Raw genomic sequence first — 18,197 nt, forward strand, 5'->3', positions numbered from 1 at the left:
TCCTGTGCAGTCAAACCAAACCAACCAGAACACAAAGTAATTGGAATGTTAGTTTATTTTGTTGGACCTGAAGTTCTAATGTGAAACTTAAGTATTTTTTGTCTTGCTCCCCTTTTTTTGGTGGGGGAGTACAATCTAAGAAAAGTCTCTAAGAATTTATCATATAAAACCCACGGAAAGAAAATCAGAGTACAATCATACCTGCATCAACACACCACCTGTGGCTCACTCTTAAACTGGAATAAAGAACAGAAGAAAGAAGAGGAGGAAACCATCATGTCAAATTATAGCTCCTTTGGTGGCTTTAGGACTTTCTCCAGAATTGGTTATTAGTGGGCAATAATGAAGCAAATTGCACATGCATATTACTTCTGAGTTATGAACAATACAACCAGCAGTAACCTTTGAAGCTGTCAGGATCTTCTCAGGCAAGCAATTAAAGTGAAAAATGAGAGTGTGCACAACTCCCATCACCCAATACTACATGTAATAACACCACCTACAAACACTGACATAAGAATGGGACTCAGCCTGAATATTTATTAATGCAGATCTGTTCGCATTTGTCCCCAGAAATGCCCCCCACACGTAACCCATCCCACCCCCACCTGCCAAAAATTTTTTCTTCTTTAAAGGGCAACTCTGACACCCTGAATTACATTCACCTGAAACCTACATCGACCGTGACATCGCTCCCATCTGCACCTGAAGAAATTTCATTCTCTCTTCCTTGACCAAAATATAAATTTGGGACAAGCTTGGATTCTATAGGAGAAAAAAGCTGATAAGGAAGTGAGCCCCACATTAGGAAAGCAAGATTAAAATAATAGCTGATATTTACAGAAGGCCAAACAGATGTCAGGTTTTGGGTGCTATGCACTGAAGACCTCTCCCTCCCCCCAAAATAGTCCCAGCTATCAAGGAGACCAGATTTTAGAGGATTTGACTTACACTGATCTGCAATAAAAATGATCTGGTAATCAGAAAATATCTGCTCTTCTGCTACGTGTATGAATCACTCACTGCTTACACAAGTTTTGTGATTTAAATACTTTCAAGGTCTCTGGAGAAATGGCAGGAATAAATGCAGAGGAGAGCCAGTTGCAAAAGGTGTTTCCAAGCTGAAAAGAAACCCTCTTGGTGAGACCTGATGCCTATAGGTCCTATAAGCAACTTACCATTTGGTTTCATTTCTGTAACACCCAATTACCTAGAGACCAATGGTTCTCAACCAGAACTTCATGTTAATGTAAAATTCAGATGCCCAGGACCCATTTCTAAAATTCTATGATGTCACCAGGGTTGACAATCATTAATATGACTCCAAGAAGGCTTAGAAACCAGGAAAGGGAGAAGAGAATTAACTGGTTGGTAAAGTCGTTGAACAAAACAGTATGCATTGTTTTTTTCCAAGTTAAAAAGGCATTGTGAAACTATCAAAGTGACTTAAAGGTTTTATAAATAAATCCAACATCCAGTAAAACCTTCGAAATTCAGATTTCACTGGGAGATCTGGTCTCCCCTCTTAATTCCTATACAGAAAAGTGTTAAGCTTAATATAGAGACAGGTAAAGGTTCTTAAGTATTTCTAGAACCAAATCACAATCAACCAATTATCAACAACCCTTGAATTGTGAGTGATTTTCATCTGTTCCTAAGACATCCTGATAAGATCACTGACCAGGAACTTTTTTTTTTGGTCACTGATTTTCTTCCCAGTGTGGTCCTAAAATTAATAAGATTGCATCACTTGAACTATTCTGTGGCTCAGATTTCACCATAATTCAGATTGGCCTGAACCAGTGTGATTTCTCCTGTGCTGTTCTTACTCACCTCAGTTACAAACCAGCTTACAACCAAGAATATTAGTTTTGTATTTTGGAAGCCAGTTAAGTCTAGGATTTGGCAAAAGGAATCACCCTCATCACTTCTCATCTCCCAACGAAGCGGAATCAGTCAGTGCTGTAGAAGAGCGAGAGCCCGCACGTGGCTCAAGGTCAGAGCAGCAGAGCCCTGGCTGGCTGGCTATGGGATCACGCACACCACAGCCTCCTTACCCAGACTGCAGGTTCACCCGCCACAGAGGTGATGAAGTTGCCACGGATTCATTTTTCCCCCTATTCTCTGAAGGCTCTGCCTTCATTCTACTTGCTAACGAGTCAGGGTGCATGTTGGGCAGTAGTTCAGATCCTTCTTGTGAGTCCCCAAGATTCCTTTTGTGAATCTGAGTGCCTGGGAAGGCCCGGGCACCCAGCAGATGGCTCCTGGCACCCCTGGCTTTTGTAGAAGGACTTCTACGAAGCAACTGTGGACTTAATGCTACATCTTTTTTTTTTTTTTAAATAAGGCTTACTTTCTTTAGACAGGCAATATAACACGGTAGCTACAGACAGTTTGCTGCTTACTGTGCAATTTGAGAAAGTTTCTCAGCCCATCTCAGCTTTCTGATAGGGGTGACAGTGACTCATAGTTCCTACACATTATGAGGTTATTCTAAGGATTAAAAGAGATAAACCATATACAACACAGAGCGCAGTGGCTGGTACATGCTAAGTACTTAATAAATCACAGTTATTACTGTTATTCTTTTAGGCATTCAGGTCTGAAAGCATTTAGTGTTTACATTACGGACTACATTTGCAAACAATTGTGTTTTTTTTTCTTTTTTAATATTTTATTTATTTTAAGAGAGAGAACATAAGTAGGGGGGAGGAAGCAGAGGAAGAGGGAGAAGTAGACTTGCCACTGAGCAGGGAGCCCAATGCGGACTCAATCCCAGGACCCTGAGACCATGACCTGAGCCAAAGGCTGACACTTAACTGACTGAGCCACTCAGGCACCCCAACGATCAACTGTTTTTAAGTAACAATAACTAATCATAAAGGTATCATTGCCCTTTGCCATATCTCTAGCATGAATCAATACGGAATGGGCAGTTGTCAAGAGAACACTGCAAAGGAAAGATATCCCCCATCCCTTTCCCAAAGGAAAACATAAGGCTCAGAAAAGATCCACGTCACAAAGGTAGGTGATGAGGCTTCAGATCCAGTCTGACTTCCAAGAGCATGTCATGGACCCTGACCACCACCTTGTCCTAGCACACTATTCAGTATCAATGCTCTCAAATTAAGAGTCTCATGCTCTACTGAAAGGTAGCCAGCAGGCTCAATGCCCTCAAATTAAAATCTCTAAGTGGCTTTCCCTCCCATCCCCCACTAAAAAAACACACCACCACCACCACCACCACAAATGCTCCATGGAAAAAAGCACTGGCATGCTTTTGGAACACTGGAATGAAACACAGGGACAAATTTTGATGGAAACCAGGACCAGTGACACAGGCTTCACTGTAGTTCCTACATCCGCATTTTCTATACAGTTACTCCTTTGGGGTGCCTGATCTTGATTCTTGATTTAGAATCAGAAGATACAGATTCTAGTGCTAGTTCAAATTATTTCTAACCTATGGCTTTTAGCCAGTTCTCTTACCTGTGAAATGGAGAGGACAGCACACCATACCTTCACAAGCTTGAGGCGAGAATCCTGCATTTAACTGAACTGTTACAATAACCTCCAAGGCTCTGCCTCCAACTTAAGGTGGCCTTGGACTTATTCCTTCTTCAACAGGAATAACTCAGTGCAGCCACTTACTTACTTGTCAGTCTCTCTAGCAAATACCGCATGGAGAAGAGAAGGCTTAAATGATACATTAAAATAGTGACCAAAATTATTTGTATAAAGCTCAGATTTCATGTTCCTTTGCCATCCCTGGAGCTTCGAGAGGGCATGACTATGCAGCTGCATTAATTTCTCCTGAAAGAGTCAAAAAAGTCTCCAATCACTTTTCCAAAGAGCCACAGGTCCTTTCAAGTAGAGACTGAACACTTTCTGGCTAGCTTTCAGCTGAGTTTATTAGAAGCCATTGTGATTAACTAGAAACAGTGTGATCAATTAACTTGCTCTACAGATAAAAGGGAAAGCCTTTCAATTTATAAACCAAGACACATTCAGATGATTTTATCACACATTCAAGCCAAATACAAAACTCCATAATGCTTAAGGAAAGTAGACATTATCAAAGGAATTGCAAGACCACGGATTCCTCAGAGGGGCTCAGGAGACTTCGGGGATTTGGTAAACATTACTATCAGCTGAGCTTCAGAAAACTGGAAGGCAAAGACTCTGATGGATTTTCTTGGCTTGTTTGAGATGAGGTTTAATACTCTAGACATGGATTCAATATCATAAAGATATTTAAAAAGGAATGGCTTTAAAAAGGAATGTCGAGATAACATAGACTTTTACAAATATATGTTAGTTGCTGAACATCTATAGCCATGTTGCCTGCTCGACCTCTCCTCTCCCTGGTCCACCTCCACACTCTAGCCAGCAATCTAACTCAGTGCTTTTTCGACATTTACCCTGCAACACAAAGTAGGATATATATTTTATTTTTCAAGATTTTATCTATTTATTTGATAGAGATCACAAGCAGGCAGAGAGGCAGGCAGAGAGAGAGAAAGGAAAGCAGGCTCCCTGCCGAGCAGAGAGCCAGATGCAGGGCTCGATCCCAGGATCCTGGGACCCTGGGATCACGACCTGAGCCGAAGGCAGAGGCTTTAACCCACTGAGCCACCCAGGCACCCCGGATATATATTTTAAAGTATAACCAGTACACCTTCCCCACAGGGAAATATACAAAACCTTCACAAACCATCACTCAACTTCAGAACATGCAATGCACTCTGACAATATTTCTTTAATATTGGGACACCCAGTAAATTGATTTTAGGACCCACTGATGAGTTCCAAATGGTGATTTTCAAAATGTGAATCTTGCTAAATTACAAATCAATAATATCAATGCATTAAGCCCACCCACAACATGGCTCTTTATTGCTTAGAAGATTTAAAAAAAAAAAAAGAAACAAACAAACTTAGGTAAAATATATAGAAGGTCATTTACAATTTGGCTCCAAACTCATCTTCGTTAGTTCTGTTTACGCTCTCTACCCTTTAGCGACTCCCAACTCCTTCCCAGCCTCTGTACACACCTCGTTCATGCTCCACACCTGCTGTTCTGATTATCTGTTTACCTCTCCAGATCCACTGCCTACCCTTTTCTGCCCTGTCCTGTGCCCAGAGCTGGTTCACCCAGACTCTCTGCCCTCTGCACCAGCAGGAGATCAGAGGGTGGGAGGAGAGAGAAGTATTCTGCTGAAAAGACTTTGTAACATCAGCCCCCTTCCCTCCTAGAAAGCCTTTCTCCTCCCCACTTCTGTTGCCATCGTCTGAGTCCACTACGAAGGGTACCTCCCCTCCAAAGCATTCTGGGAAACTACTTGGTAGAATTCGCCTCAGCACATAAATCTATGAGAAGGATGATTTACACTTGAAAGTCTTTGTTCCCACCAGACTGCTTCTTCAAAGCCAGCACTCTGTTTCTCTGAGCCCTCAGCACTTAGAAAACAGGCTGGCAAGTTAACTGTGATTACGAAAAGATCAATAAATGAATGAAAGGTAATAGGATTAATTATTTGAGGACATCGCGACTGTATGTCACAAGGTAATATTTCCTAATAGAAGAGTCCACAGAGCTACCTCATCTAAATTCCCATTCTGGGGTGATCTGCTCTTTTTCCTCTAAATGTAACTGCTGGGAGCTAGCTCATGGCGAGTGCTGCTTCCTGAGTGGCGATCTGGCTGTCTCTGATGGTAACCAACTAGCTCCAAAAACGCCCCATCACCTGGCAGGGTGTTTTCTGCTTATTATGCTAATTAGATTTCACTTGAAAGATGTAATTATTGCCGCAATCCAAGGAAATAAATAATGGCCCATTTTAGTGAGCAAAATATTCATTAATCAAGTCAACAGACACAAGACCTGCAGAGTGTAAGAAAGGTCCTTAAAGAGAAAAAAGATAATCACCTAGAGATTTCTCCTTACCATATATATAGGTTAAATCTATTCAATTATAGTCTTCTGAAAGTTTACATTTCAGATTTAGTTCAGTAACTCCTTATGAAGTCTAGGTTTTAACTTTGGGTTCTAAAATGCACTGCCCAATAGAATTATTTAATCACTTTACTGCATTTAGAGGTGTGATAAAGAGGAGATAGCACTCATCTCCTACTTGGTCTCTTTAAAATGTTTACTCATTCAAGGATTTCTTAACACAATAAACACAATCTCTGCTTTCTTATAGGACCAGTAGGCAGCCAGGTGTCATAATGAGAACACGATTCAGTTTCTTGGGCACTTATATCATCTTTGTCCCTTATAAACACTGAGCCTTTTAAACCTGAGGGTTAGAGACATTTAATGTTCTTCTAACACCTTGGTAATCAGAGCCCAGGGAAATATTTGCAAAGAACACAGCGATCCAGAGATCAGATCAAACCTAAACTCACTATTAAAAGATATTTTAATCCCAAGGAGCATTGTCCCTCATAAAAAATGATAAACAAATTCCCTCCACCCTGTTCCCCACAGCCCTTCTCCTCAATGCCCTTTTATAATACTCATGTCCTCAGATTTATGTTGACTTTATATTTACTAGACGTGTCTCCCCATTACATTATCAGGGGCTTAAGGGACGAGAGGAGATAGGCCACAGAAGGGAGCATATAACTGACAGTCAAGTTTATTTTTTAAACCCAAAAAACCTTTCCACGTTTTCATTTGATTTTAAATGCTAACAACCATATTCCAGCCTTCACATGCTCATAAAGCTGTTTAACAGTCCAGAAAGAAAAAAATAATAATTTTGGTTTAAATAATGTTCACTGTCCACATCTTAATAGTCTGGACACTGAAGCATTTTTCATTCAGAGTAATGATCTCCAGGAGTAAAAATAATATAATTATAACTGAACTACTTGGTCAACTAAATCACAACCAGAAATGCACCGGTATGTATTTCATTCACTGCGTCAAAAAATCTTCATTCTGGACCATCAACATAGCACTAAATTTTGATCTGTCATTGAAAACAGGTCGCTTTTATTTCTGGCTTACAGCATGGTAACAGGGTACAGCAATTGGTAAAGACAGCTAATATTTCACATTAAATCTCCCCACCTGAACTTCTGAATCAAAAATGGAGAGGCTCATGAATAAGGAATTACTATATAAACATCTCCTTCTTTAAAAAAAAAAAAAAGTTTCTTAATCAAAGCACGGAAAGGAAGATCAAATTCTTGGAAAGAAAATTTGTTGAGAGGATGGCACTGAAGACCAGTGAAAGATGTGGGTTATATCCCTAAGCTTCCTCTTTTTTAGGATTTTTATTTTTATTTGAGAGAGAGCAAGACCTATCATAGTAAGAGAGAGAGAAGCAGAATCCGCACTGAGAAGAGAGTCTGATGCAGGGCTTGATCCCAAGACTGAGAAATCATGACCCTGAGCCCAAAGACAGACGCTTAACTGACAATCCACCCAGGGGCCCCTGAGCTGCTGCATCTTAAAAACAGAAGTGTGAACTCTAGGTCCCTGAGAAACAGTATGACTAGGCATTTCCAAAGAAGGACATGGGATGAAAGGCCACGCTACCCACTCTGGGTGTTGGCTCGCTAGCCCTTTGCAGGCTGCTGACATGGAGAATTAAAATGTATACAGGGAGGGTGAACTCCAGGAGTTCCTGTAGGAGAAAGCCAGTCTCCTGAGGTTCTCCTCCACAACTCTTTTTGAAATCACTTGTGGGTCCATATTTAAAGCATGTCTTTACCTTCCTTTTAAACTTTCCTTTAAATAAAACTTTCAGGAAAGATTTAGCACATTTTTCTACCTCTTTATCCCCCAACTCCAGCCTGGAGAGAGGGACCCTTCCGTTTGCTCCCACTGCACCCTGCGCTTACCCCCAGCCTCACACTCACCATATTGTGCGAAACTGCCCGGCTGGCGTTCTCTCCCACGAGGTGGGCGTTCCTCACGCAGGGAAGCTTTATAGAGTAGTTTACACCTGGGTACTGCCCCAGACATTCTGATTTAATTGATCTGGAATGAAAGACCCACTAAGTGAAGGCACCTGGATTTTTAAAAGCTCCTCAGGTGATTCTAATACGCAGCCAGGGCTGAGAACCACTGCTGTCTTTTCAGCTTTCCCAGGATGCACACTGTGGCTGCTTCACTCGGAACTCCCCCCCCACCCTAGGCCAATCCTGACACCCAGCCCAGAGCCTGCTCACTGAACATTAACTAACTAAATAAAACATGGCTCCCCAATGATTAAAAAAGAAAGTGGAGGGCTTGCTATAACTCAGACTACTGGGCCCCACTCCCAGGGCTTCTGATCCTGTAGCTTTGGGCTGGGGCCTGAGAATCCCCATTGCTAATGGACTCCCAGGCGGTGCAGATGTTGCTGGTCTCAGGACCCCACCTCTAGAGCCATTGCACTGAAAACCACCCAAGCCACCTTGTAATCGCCGATGAGGTAACACGTGACAACCGGGGCCTGCAGGCACCTGACTGTGTGGGTAAGGACAGTAGTAACACTACGGGGAACGTCAAAAGGAGGGACGGCCCAGGTCTGTAAGCCTAGGTGATTGCTGGCCACAGACCAGGGCCAAAGAAACCGCCCCCCTCTGGGTTCCCAATTCAACCGACGGGCTTTAATTTTCAAGGCTCAAGTCTCTGAATCATCTATCATGTGCTCGCTACCATTCAGAATGAAGGTGGAGCCATCAACATTTAAATAAAAATTACGGAACACTTTCCTAGAAATAGGCCCAAGATCAAATTTTCCCAGAGCACCAGTGGCAGACTTAGGCCAGAAAACAAACCCACGGCTGCTTGTTAAATCAACTCAAGCACTAGATTCTACAGCTGTAAAAATACAGTGCTTTAAAATCCAAGCTTCTAATAGCCACCCAAATAGATGGTGTACTAGAATTGCTTTAAAAAGAAAAAAGAAAAAAAAAAAGGCATGTTCTCTTCAACCACTCCTAGTTCAGAAATCTCCTTCTTTAGAGACAAAGGTAAGGAATAAAGAAAATGCCCAGAGTGTTAGGTTTTCCCACCACCACACTGGTTACTGGTTCCTGGCTCCCAGAAATGGGAAGGAGTAATGCTTGTCAGCCCTTCCCTCCCTTCCAGTCACGCCATCATGGCTGCTCCCAGGGACGTGAGGTAAAAACTCAGGGAACGTGAATCAAGTATGAACTGCAGTTCATTATCGGCTTTTTCTCGCGGTTGTGACAAACATACCACACCATGGTTAGGGTGTTAGCGAATAGGGAAACAGTGTGGGAATACAGAACTCTCCACCATCTGCAGTTTTTCTGTCATACTAAAACTATCCTAAAATAAAAGGGTGTTTAAACAAATTAGGAACTGCTGCGCTGAGGCACTGGCAAGATGGCAGATAGGCAGGTGGGTGTGTGTATGTTTCAAATATTTTTGAAATAGTTCGAAATCTACAATATTTTACCATTTGAGACTATAAAAATTATACATAGACACACTCGTCTCTCCCCCAGAGAAGGACTGGCGTTTTGTCCAGACGAGCTGCTATGCCGGAAGAGGGCCTGAAACACACCCTCATGAACAGTTGCCAGGGATCCTTTCAGTCTGAGGTCCCCGGGCACTGCCAGCTCTGTCGCCATGGAGGGGACACCCCTTGGGATTATCCCTGGAGGAAAACTGTGGAGGACATGAACTTGGGCCCTCGAGCTTGCCGGGCTCCGGGCTCTGCGCCGCCTCTCACACTGACAGCAGTTCTTCCACAGTCGGTCGTACTCGTGTTCTCTGGGGCCTCACGCTCAGCTAGCCGCGCCTTCCCCTGTGAGCTGGGAGCTGCCTCGGAATGCCACTCCTGCAACAGCAGGGGCGGTTTAGCCAGGGCAGGGGAGGGCCCCTGAGCCCACGGGAGGGAACAGAGTGGTGGAATCCAAGGCACCGTGAGGGCAGAGGGCCCCTGTGCCTTCCGACCAAGCCACGCGGATACTGCCCACGTACCTTCTCTGCTTCAGACTGGACCGCGTGTGGTCAGAGGTAAACCCATTCCCCAGACCCCAGAGGCCTCTCTGACAGAGTAATGCTCCCATGCCAGTCCAGAGCTCTTGATGTCACAGAACTTAATTAATGCACTGCACTGGTTCTCGTGTTTTCCAACCTCTGAAGGAGGTAGAAACAGGTGTGAACCCGCCAGAATGGGAATGCAGGGAAAAGGGGGCCAAGAGGCCTGGACGGCCTATAAAACTAAATTCTAATCCCTGGAACCATGGACGTTCATGGCTGCCCACATGTTCCTGAGGCTGGCTATTTTCGCCCGGCTGTTTTAGTGCCAATACCAAGGAATGTGTGTGGCGGCCAGCCTTCCCCCGACACCTCTGCCTTGGGTCTTGCCCAGATCAATTGAGTGAGAATGGCGGGGGGGGGGGGGGGGGGGGCGTGGCAAGAGACATCATTTTGGGAGTTCAATAAATAACACTGAAAGCTTACTGATTTGTTTTCTACACCAAACAGGTCAGCCTTTTGTATCCACAAGTTCCTCTTTCCCCTTATCTGTGCTGTCATCTCATTCTGGGCTGTTCCCCCTCCATCCCACAGTGGAGTCAAATCAAACCTGTCCCTAGAGGGCCCATTAAAGTCCTAAATGCAGCCATGGTTTCTCTGCTTCCTTTGACCCCATTCGTTCTTGCTCTATACAAATATTTACTGAACACCCACTATATGGCAGATCCTGTCCTAGGCACTAGAAATACAGCCATGATTAAAAAAAAAAAAGAAAAGAGAAAATCCCTTCTGAGTGGAGTTTACATTCTGGGAAAGGAAAGCGTCAATAAGGAAGTGAGTGAGTATATATACTATTATGTATACTATATCAGGAGAAATCTAGAACAGAGGCTGGGAGGCTGGAAGGACCGCTCCCCCGTTCTCCTAACTGGCACTTAGGATGTACCATTACTTTACCTGTTTCCGGGTTGCCTCTTCAGCTAGACACCCTGTGTTCAAGAAGGACAAGGGCGGTTTAGGGCTTCTCTGAGCACGGGGCTGTGCACTCAGTAGATGTTCAGCCAGTTCTGTTCAGTGAAAGAATTTATGCAAAGCAGCTGATTGCTATTTTTCGAACCTTAGCACCTCAGGCAGCAAAGGGAAGTCAGGAGATGAATGGGTCTCGGGGGAGTCACGCGCAGTTGGTCATTCATACTACTCGGATACAGCGCGTTCCTCCCTACCTCCTGAGCACCGAAGGCAGCTCCGAAGTGTCACCAGTGAATCAGCCGAATATGATTCCTGCCCTCATGATGTGTATGTTTTGGCGAATAAGGAGGAAATAATTTCACTGGGTGACCATTTCTTTGAAGGGGAACAGGCCAGGAGATGAGGGGAGCAACAGGAAGGAGGTCGGGGAAGGTCATTCCAAGAGGGTGAGGGAGGACAGGAGGCCAGCCGGGCAGAGAGCAAGGACAGTGAGAGCAAGGCTCCTGGTGGGGGGGACAGCCAGGGCCAAGGCCTCAAGTAGGAATGTGCTGAGTGTGCTCCAGGAACTGGATGAGCGCAGGCTCGGGGCTGGGAGAGGGGCTGGAGCCAGCTTCCACAGGCCCTCGTGGCACTCTGCAGAGAGTGTGGGTTTTACTCTAAGTGCCATGGGAAGCCACAGAAGCAGGAAAGAACTTGAGATTTATACATGGAGAAAATTACTTTAACAAGATGCCCTCAGAATCAGGGTGACCTATGTTATAGTCTGTCAGGGACAACATCATTTTATGTGGATTGCCCCCGCATATTATTAACAGCACCCCGTTTCATTCTCCAAAGTGTTATAGATTTAAAAAAAAAATTCTATGACCATCCTTTCCAGAACCCATTATTACAATGAGTACAATTCAGTATTGTATGAAACCTCATCTTCTCTGGGCCAATCATGTCCCCTCAAACCAAACATTCACAGCAGGAGATACAAAATCTTCCATAGTGTCAAGTGAAGGCTGTCCTCCAGCCACATAATTATAAAAAGGCCCTACTGTATTCTGGGTTTCTTTATTTTTTATTTTTTTGAGAAAGGAAGAAAAGAAAATTCTATAAACTTCTCTCCATGATGTAGTCTGCATTTCATAGCTGCTGCACAGGGAAAACTTTTCCACAGATCAAATCTAAAAATGTTCATGCTCAGCGGGAGTCTGTCCTCACTAGATATGGACAAACGGGGTCAGTCACTGCTCTCTGTACTGAGATACTGAGAGTCCTGTTCTCGAAGAAGCCTGCCAAAGTCACCTCCGAGGAGCTGCAGCTTACATAACCGCTGTTTCTCTAACCTCTCCTCTCAGGTCTTATTTTTCAAATGTTCAGTCATCCTTGTGGCTCCTGTTTATCCTCGCCAAGCTCTTCACACTGACACAGTACTTCTAAAGTTATATTCCAGAAGCACTCTGCTATTTCCCCTACGAAATCTTTCCAGAAGCTTCAGATCGGCTCTCCTCCACATCTAAGCCGTGGACTGAGAAACTGGAACCAGTCCGACCATACCACGCTGGCCCTCCTCTCTTGCTTTCACCTGTCCTCCTTGGACCAGACCACCTAAAGAGAGGATTAAGGATAATCTTACCGTGTCTGGTTTACAAAGGCACGCATGGGTGGCAGCTTCTGCCGGCTTGGATTATGTCCCCCTTCTCATGTTCCACCCTAGGACCACAGACTATCAGGGTAGAGGCGGCCTTCGCAACACTCTCTTCACTGATCAGATTTATTTAAGGCTGATCTAACAAGGAGTCCACAGAAAGGCTGGAACTCCTGGACTGGAGTTCTGCCCTCTGCTTTGCAAACCCTCCACTCTTAGAAGGAAATGTCATTCACTGCCTTCCGATCGTTTTCTATTGACCTGTGTATACATGCCTTTTCCTGTCTCCCTCTTTGACCTTATTTTGTTTCTTGAGGGCAGAAAAATATATTTAATAGGTCTGTATTCTTCACAACACAGTATCTTCTGGGTGGCCAGGACTTAACAGATACTTGCTGTCCAAGGCATGCGTGGACTCCTAACGCTCCTCTTCACTTTTTATGATGCAGCTGAACAAGAGTGACAGCATCAGCCTTTTGGGGGGGGACAAAACAGACCCAGGTCCAAATCCAGGCGCTGCCACTAGTTTAAGAGTTACTAGTAAACTGACCACAGGAAAGATAATTACATCTTGCTTCACCAGAAAAAAGGACCTAACGGACCTACCTCTCTGTACACCAGAGCCTGAGCACATGGGTTCTTCCCTGAGCACCACTTTCCCCTGCTTTGCTTCACTGATACAAGCTCCCACTTTTTCTCTCTAGGATAAGCTTTGACTAAAGGAGAGGGAGGGAGGGAGGAAAAGAGAGAAATCCAACCCCAACAGTACTATTACTAGGGATACTACATTTTTTTCCCACCCTGAACTACTTAAAAACCCTTTCCGGATGACGGATAAAACTATGCTGTCACTTTGATCCTTCCAGAAATTTTTTTGAAGTGCTGAGAACACCAAAATGGGGGCGGGGGGCACGATTCCTGAGGATATTTGTGACCTAAGTAGGAGATAGGAAAGTATTTAAATTTAGAGCAAGCACTAAGAAAAACCTCCTGATGAGGTGTGAGTCAATGGAAAACTGCACAGGGAAAATTAATAGGAAAGGCAGTACTTGGGCTAATACTGCAGCAGAAAGAAAGGGGTGAGGCAATCCCAGGGCCTTGACTGTGTCTTCCTCTTAAGATTTATAAACCAAGGGTGGCCTAATAGTCTCTCTGACACCCAGGACTGATACCACACTGACATCTTGTGGCTATAAGTATCATGACACAGAGGTGGCCCCAAAGCGAAATGGACCTGCTTTCCTATTACTATGTCTGCCAGTTTTGCAGCCTTTAAAAAACTTCAAATATTTTCTCAATCGCAAGCTCACTGTTTCCACACCATGGAAACAGAAGTGAGGAAAGGGAGCCGCTGCTCAACACGTATGCTGGAGACATTGGCATCTGGGCTCCAACTGTGTCAGTGCTGGTATTTCTAATAAATGTCCCTGTTTTCGAGCACGTGCAACTCTTGGCCGAGCATTTCTTCTTATCTGGCACCTGAGGCTTTGGGTAGGAGAGTTACTGAAGCTTACTGGTTGTTTCAAAAGTGAAATAAAAACAGCAGCTGGAGTTTTCCAGTAATACCAGCTCTCCCCCACAAGCCCTGCCTCCACTTCCGTGAGGTCTAAGAGAGAAAGGAAGGAATAACCTGGTTCTTTGGAATTTCAAAATTAAATTTCTCTTCGCAGTCATACCCAAGGAGCAGCCTGGTCATGGATGGACACCAGAATTCCTCCAGCTTGCAGAATCCCACGTGCTACTGAGTGTCGGGCTGCATTCAAAGCCCTCAGGGGCTCCCAGAGGGCACATAGCCCAGAGGAGGCAGGCATGGGTCCTGGGACCAGAGAGCAAAGGAGAAGTGGAGAAAGGCCAACATAGGTCAGGAAAGCTCTGGTGTGGGAGCCACTGGGAAAAGATGCTATGCAGCGCTAATCTTTTAGGATGAGAGTTTGGGCCAAATAAAGATGGGCACGAAGGCATTCACAGCAGATTGACTAAAGTCATGGGCCTTGGGAATTGAAAGCAACGGGAATCAATTTCTGGCCTGTTTCTTCCTAACCAAACATCTCAGCTTGCTCCCCAAGCCCTCAAGACCTCGTTCTCTGCGTCTGAAAAGCAGGGGGAGGGGGACGGCGCTACTTTCTTCCATACTGTAGTTCTAAGGAGTGAATGACATGCAGAGTGATGGCTCAGTGCACACGGAGGACAATGACCATTGTTAGCCTCTGGAGGGAGCCACAGCTGCAGGGAGGTGGACGCAAAGGCAGTAGTGAGCACGGTGGGTGGTCGAGGACATGAGTCGTGGGCAGAGCGAGGGTGGGGGATGGAGGTCACTGAGCATGGGCTGAAGGATCTGACTGGCTCTTGCCTCCTCTGTGCTCCCCAAGTGTCGCCGGACTCTTCATCACCTAGCTTTTTCACTTTTTCACTTCAGCATCCTCTGTCTCCAGAGGCTATTTTGGCTTCTCAAGGGCACAGGCCACATGTCACAATGCACCCAGCAGAGGGCCAAGTGCACATGGGACGCTCAAAGGGCATTTGGCCTAAAGCCCCACTGTGCTGGGTCACTTTGAGCAAATGAATCAATCTCTTTTGGTCGCAGATTCCTCATCAGTAAAATGCAGTAAGAACACCACCTGCCTCCTTTGGTGGCTGTGAAGATAGAGAAAATGAAGTGAAGTGACACGAGACAGACTGAAAAAAGGACGGCTTCTATCTGAGCCCCACCTGCTCACTGTTACTTCCAATATTCTAGTCCCAAAGCTCTAAGGACACACTAGGATAAATCAGGGATGATGGCACAATATCGCCACACAAATATTTTGTAAGGGATCTATCAAGCAAACTGGGTTATCATCTCAGCCTCAGCATTATGTAACTTCTCAGCTCTTAAGCATGGCTCCAGGAACACACCACGGCATCCCTGACCTTAACTGCTTTTCCAGACTGAACCTTTGCAAATTTCCACCAAAAGAATGCAGTTGGCAGCACCTCGTCCCAACCATCTTTACCGATGGGTAAATTATGCTGCAGTAAGATCGTCTAGCCCCCAAATCTTTTCCTAACAAGGTTCTAACAATAAGTAGGGCAGAAAACTATCTTCTTTTAAACAATAACACGTTTTTGCGCATAATAAAAAATGACGGTAGACAAAGTGAAATGTAGAGAATTATAAAAAATAAAAGTTACCCATAATTAACTATCCAAACATTGTTCCACATGTGCCTTTTGCTGCATTTCCTTCTAGTTTTCCTTGCATATATATATATATTTTTTTTAAAGATTTATTTATTTATTTGAGAGAGAGCTAGCACATGGGGGGAGGGACAGAGGGAGCAAGAGAATCTCATGCAGACTCCGCACTGAAGGTGGAGCCCAACATGGGAGTCAGTCTTACAATCCTGAGATCACCACCTGAGCCAACATCAAGAGTCAGATGCCTATCGAAATGAGCCACCCAGGGGCCTCTTGCATATATATTCTTTAATACAGGGTCAATCCTATCTTTCCACATATTATAACCGAAATATTTTGCTTAATATTTAACTCTTCAAAAAAAAAATTACCAAGCACCCATTTAGTACATAAAGCTGAACTCAACACTAATGGTATTCTAAGACATGTGAGATGAATTCCATGTCCTCCAGAAGCCTGGGCGTTAGCTGAAGATATGTGACAACACACAGGAAAAATGAATAATGGTCTACAGTAATGACTATAGAAAAGAGTAGTAGAAATAAAAAAGTCTGTCAGGGGTTCAAACCAAAATGAGCTTACCACAGCCTAACATGGTTTCGAGAGGGTTTCATGAAGGAAGACTTAAGTCCAACCATGAAGCACTACCATCTCACAGATAATCTGGAATTATTAATGAGTCTACTAATTTACTAATTTACTCCCCTTTTCCCAATATAAAGATGACAGTTTCAATGAAGTCATTCCCATTGCTATGCCTTTGCTATTATGGACAAAACTAAGCTCCTACAAAAGCTGTTTCTTAAAATACCATAAATTCAAAGCAAGTTTTATGTAATTTTTTATTTAAATTCAATTTAACTCATTCATACAACTTTTAAATTATGTTTTTATTGCTGAAGAAAACCAGACCTTCAAGTAGAAATCAAGAACTTCCCTCAAGAATTAGACTGAACTTTGAAATTATTCTGAAATTCCAGATTCCTGGTGTCTAAAAAATACCTGATGTGAGAGATCATGTATGCAACATTAGCAAGAATAAAATCTGTCAGGTAGACACAACACTATTCCATGTATGAGTTTCAAGTTTGGACCACTTATCAACCAAACTTAATCCTGATGGGGAGAGACTCTGATGATTAGGCTGTCTTCAACCACTCATTCATTCCGAAAATACTGGTAAGTACTTGTTGGTGTCTGTTCATAAGTCCAGCCCAGGGCTGGGCACTGGAGACTCAAAGGTGAAGGGAACCAGACGTACAATGTTCCCATCCTCCTGGAGCAGGCAGTTGAGTAGAAGAGGGGCTGACGAGCAGACAGACAATGACAACCCCAGGTGATAAACAGAACACAAATGCTGTGATAAACAGAACACTAATGCTGTTTATAAATACTAGGTAAGGAATGAGTCCCTAGAAGACGCACTGTATTAACACAGGCTTGGAGAATTAGGAAAGCCTTCTCAGAAGGGATGTTATTCAAGGGGAAGGAAGAAGAGCAAATAGGTGGGGCAGCCAAAGAGCTATCTGGGAAGAGGGGTTAGCGCGTGAGAAGTTCTAGAGTGGGGAAGAATCGTCGTGCAATTGTAGCGAAGAGCCATTCAGAATGGTAGAGTCAGAGTGTGGCAAAGGGAGGATTCTGATGAGAAATGAAGCTGGAGGGGAAGACATACGTACACACAGACGTCTGTCTATACCTGTGTGTGCATACAGACACTCGCACACTCGTTTAGACCTCAAAACAGCCCTCTCATGATTAGCCTCACCTTACAGATTAGGAAACTGAGACATGAGAGAACACTGCCTGATGATGAAAGATAAGTAGCCAAAGGATCCTGAACAGGGGAGGGACATGACGGATGCTGCATCGTTGGAGAAATACTGTCGATGGTTTGTAGAGGTGCAGAGTGGAGGTCAGGGAGGCCCGGTAGGGAGTGGGGATGAAATCTTCACCATGCTTCCTGGAGAGATGAAGGGCCCATGCTCTTTCACCTGACATACAAGACCCTAAGCTTCCACCTTGAGACTCTATGATGGACAAAACAGAACCTTTGTCCTTAAGAACTTAAAATCTACAGAGCTACGTGCACATCAGGGCACCAAGAGCGCTCTGTGGCCCTTGGCAGATTCCACAGTACAGCTGAATCACAGGTTGGGGTTCCTTCTTCTTAAGATGGCCAAGCTTCTGCAAGAAGAAAGCCCAGGTCGCAGGCTGGGTGATGCTAGCTACAGCCTCAGTTCTCCTCCTGAGGAGTGGCTGACAAGGCTACCCCCTCACACCTTCCTTCAGCTGCACCAGGCTGACCTGCTCTCCCAGCAACAGTGTCCCATGGCACCCCAACTGTCCAGGGCCATTCTTGACGATTCCACTCCTGACCTCTTGGGACTTGGCTACCTTGTCCCCTCATTGCTGAAAAAAAAAATGCCATTTACAAATGATACCTTTCTCTAAACATTTATT

At 44.3% G+C, this 18,197-nt stretch overlaps 1 protein-coding gene across 2 annotated transcripts in view; it reads right to left on the reverse strand.

Annotated features, from left to right (window-relative positions):
• Window positions 1-18,197, reverse strand: part of JAZF1 (JAZF zinc finger 1) — a 316,337-nt gene that overhangs the window by 145,558 nt on the left and 152,582 nt on the right. The window contains exon 1 of one of the 2 annotated variants that reach the window (XM_004762553.3): window positions 7,876-8,074. The exons of the other annotated variant lie outside the window; for it this stretch is intronic. Within the exon in view, the coding sequence (XP_004762610.1) occupies window positions 7,876-7,981 (106 nt within the window). The 5' untranslated portion in view covers window positions 7,982-8,074. Of the gene's footprint in view, window positions 1-7,875; window positions 8,075-18,197 lie in introns of those variants that run through there. 2 annotated transcript variants of the gene reach the window in all.

The sequence above is a fragment of the Mustela putorius genome, unplaced genomic scaffold (genome assembly GCF_011764305.1).
Source record: "Mustela putorius furo isolate JIRA1106 unplaced genomic scaffold, ASM1176430v1.1 tig00003845_pilon_pilon_pilon, whole genome shotgun sequence".
Classification (NCBI taxonomy): domain Eukaryota; kingdom Metazoa; phylum Chordata; class Mammalia; order Carnivora; family Mustelidae; genus Mustela; species Mustela putorius.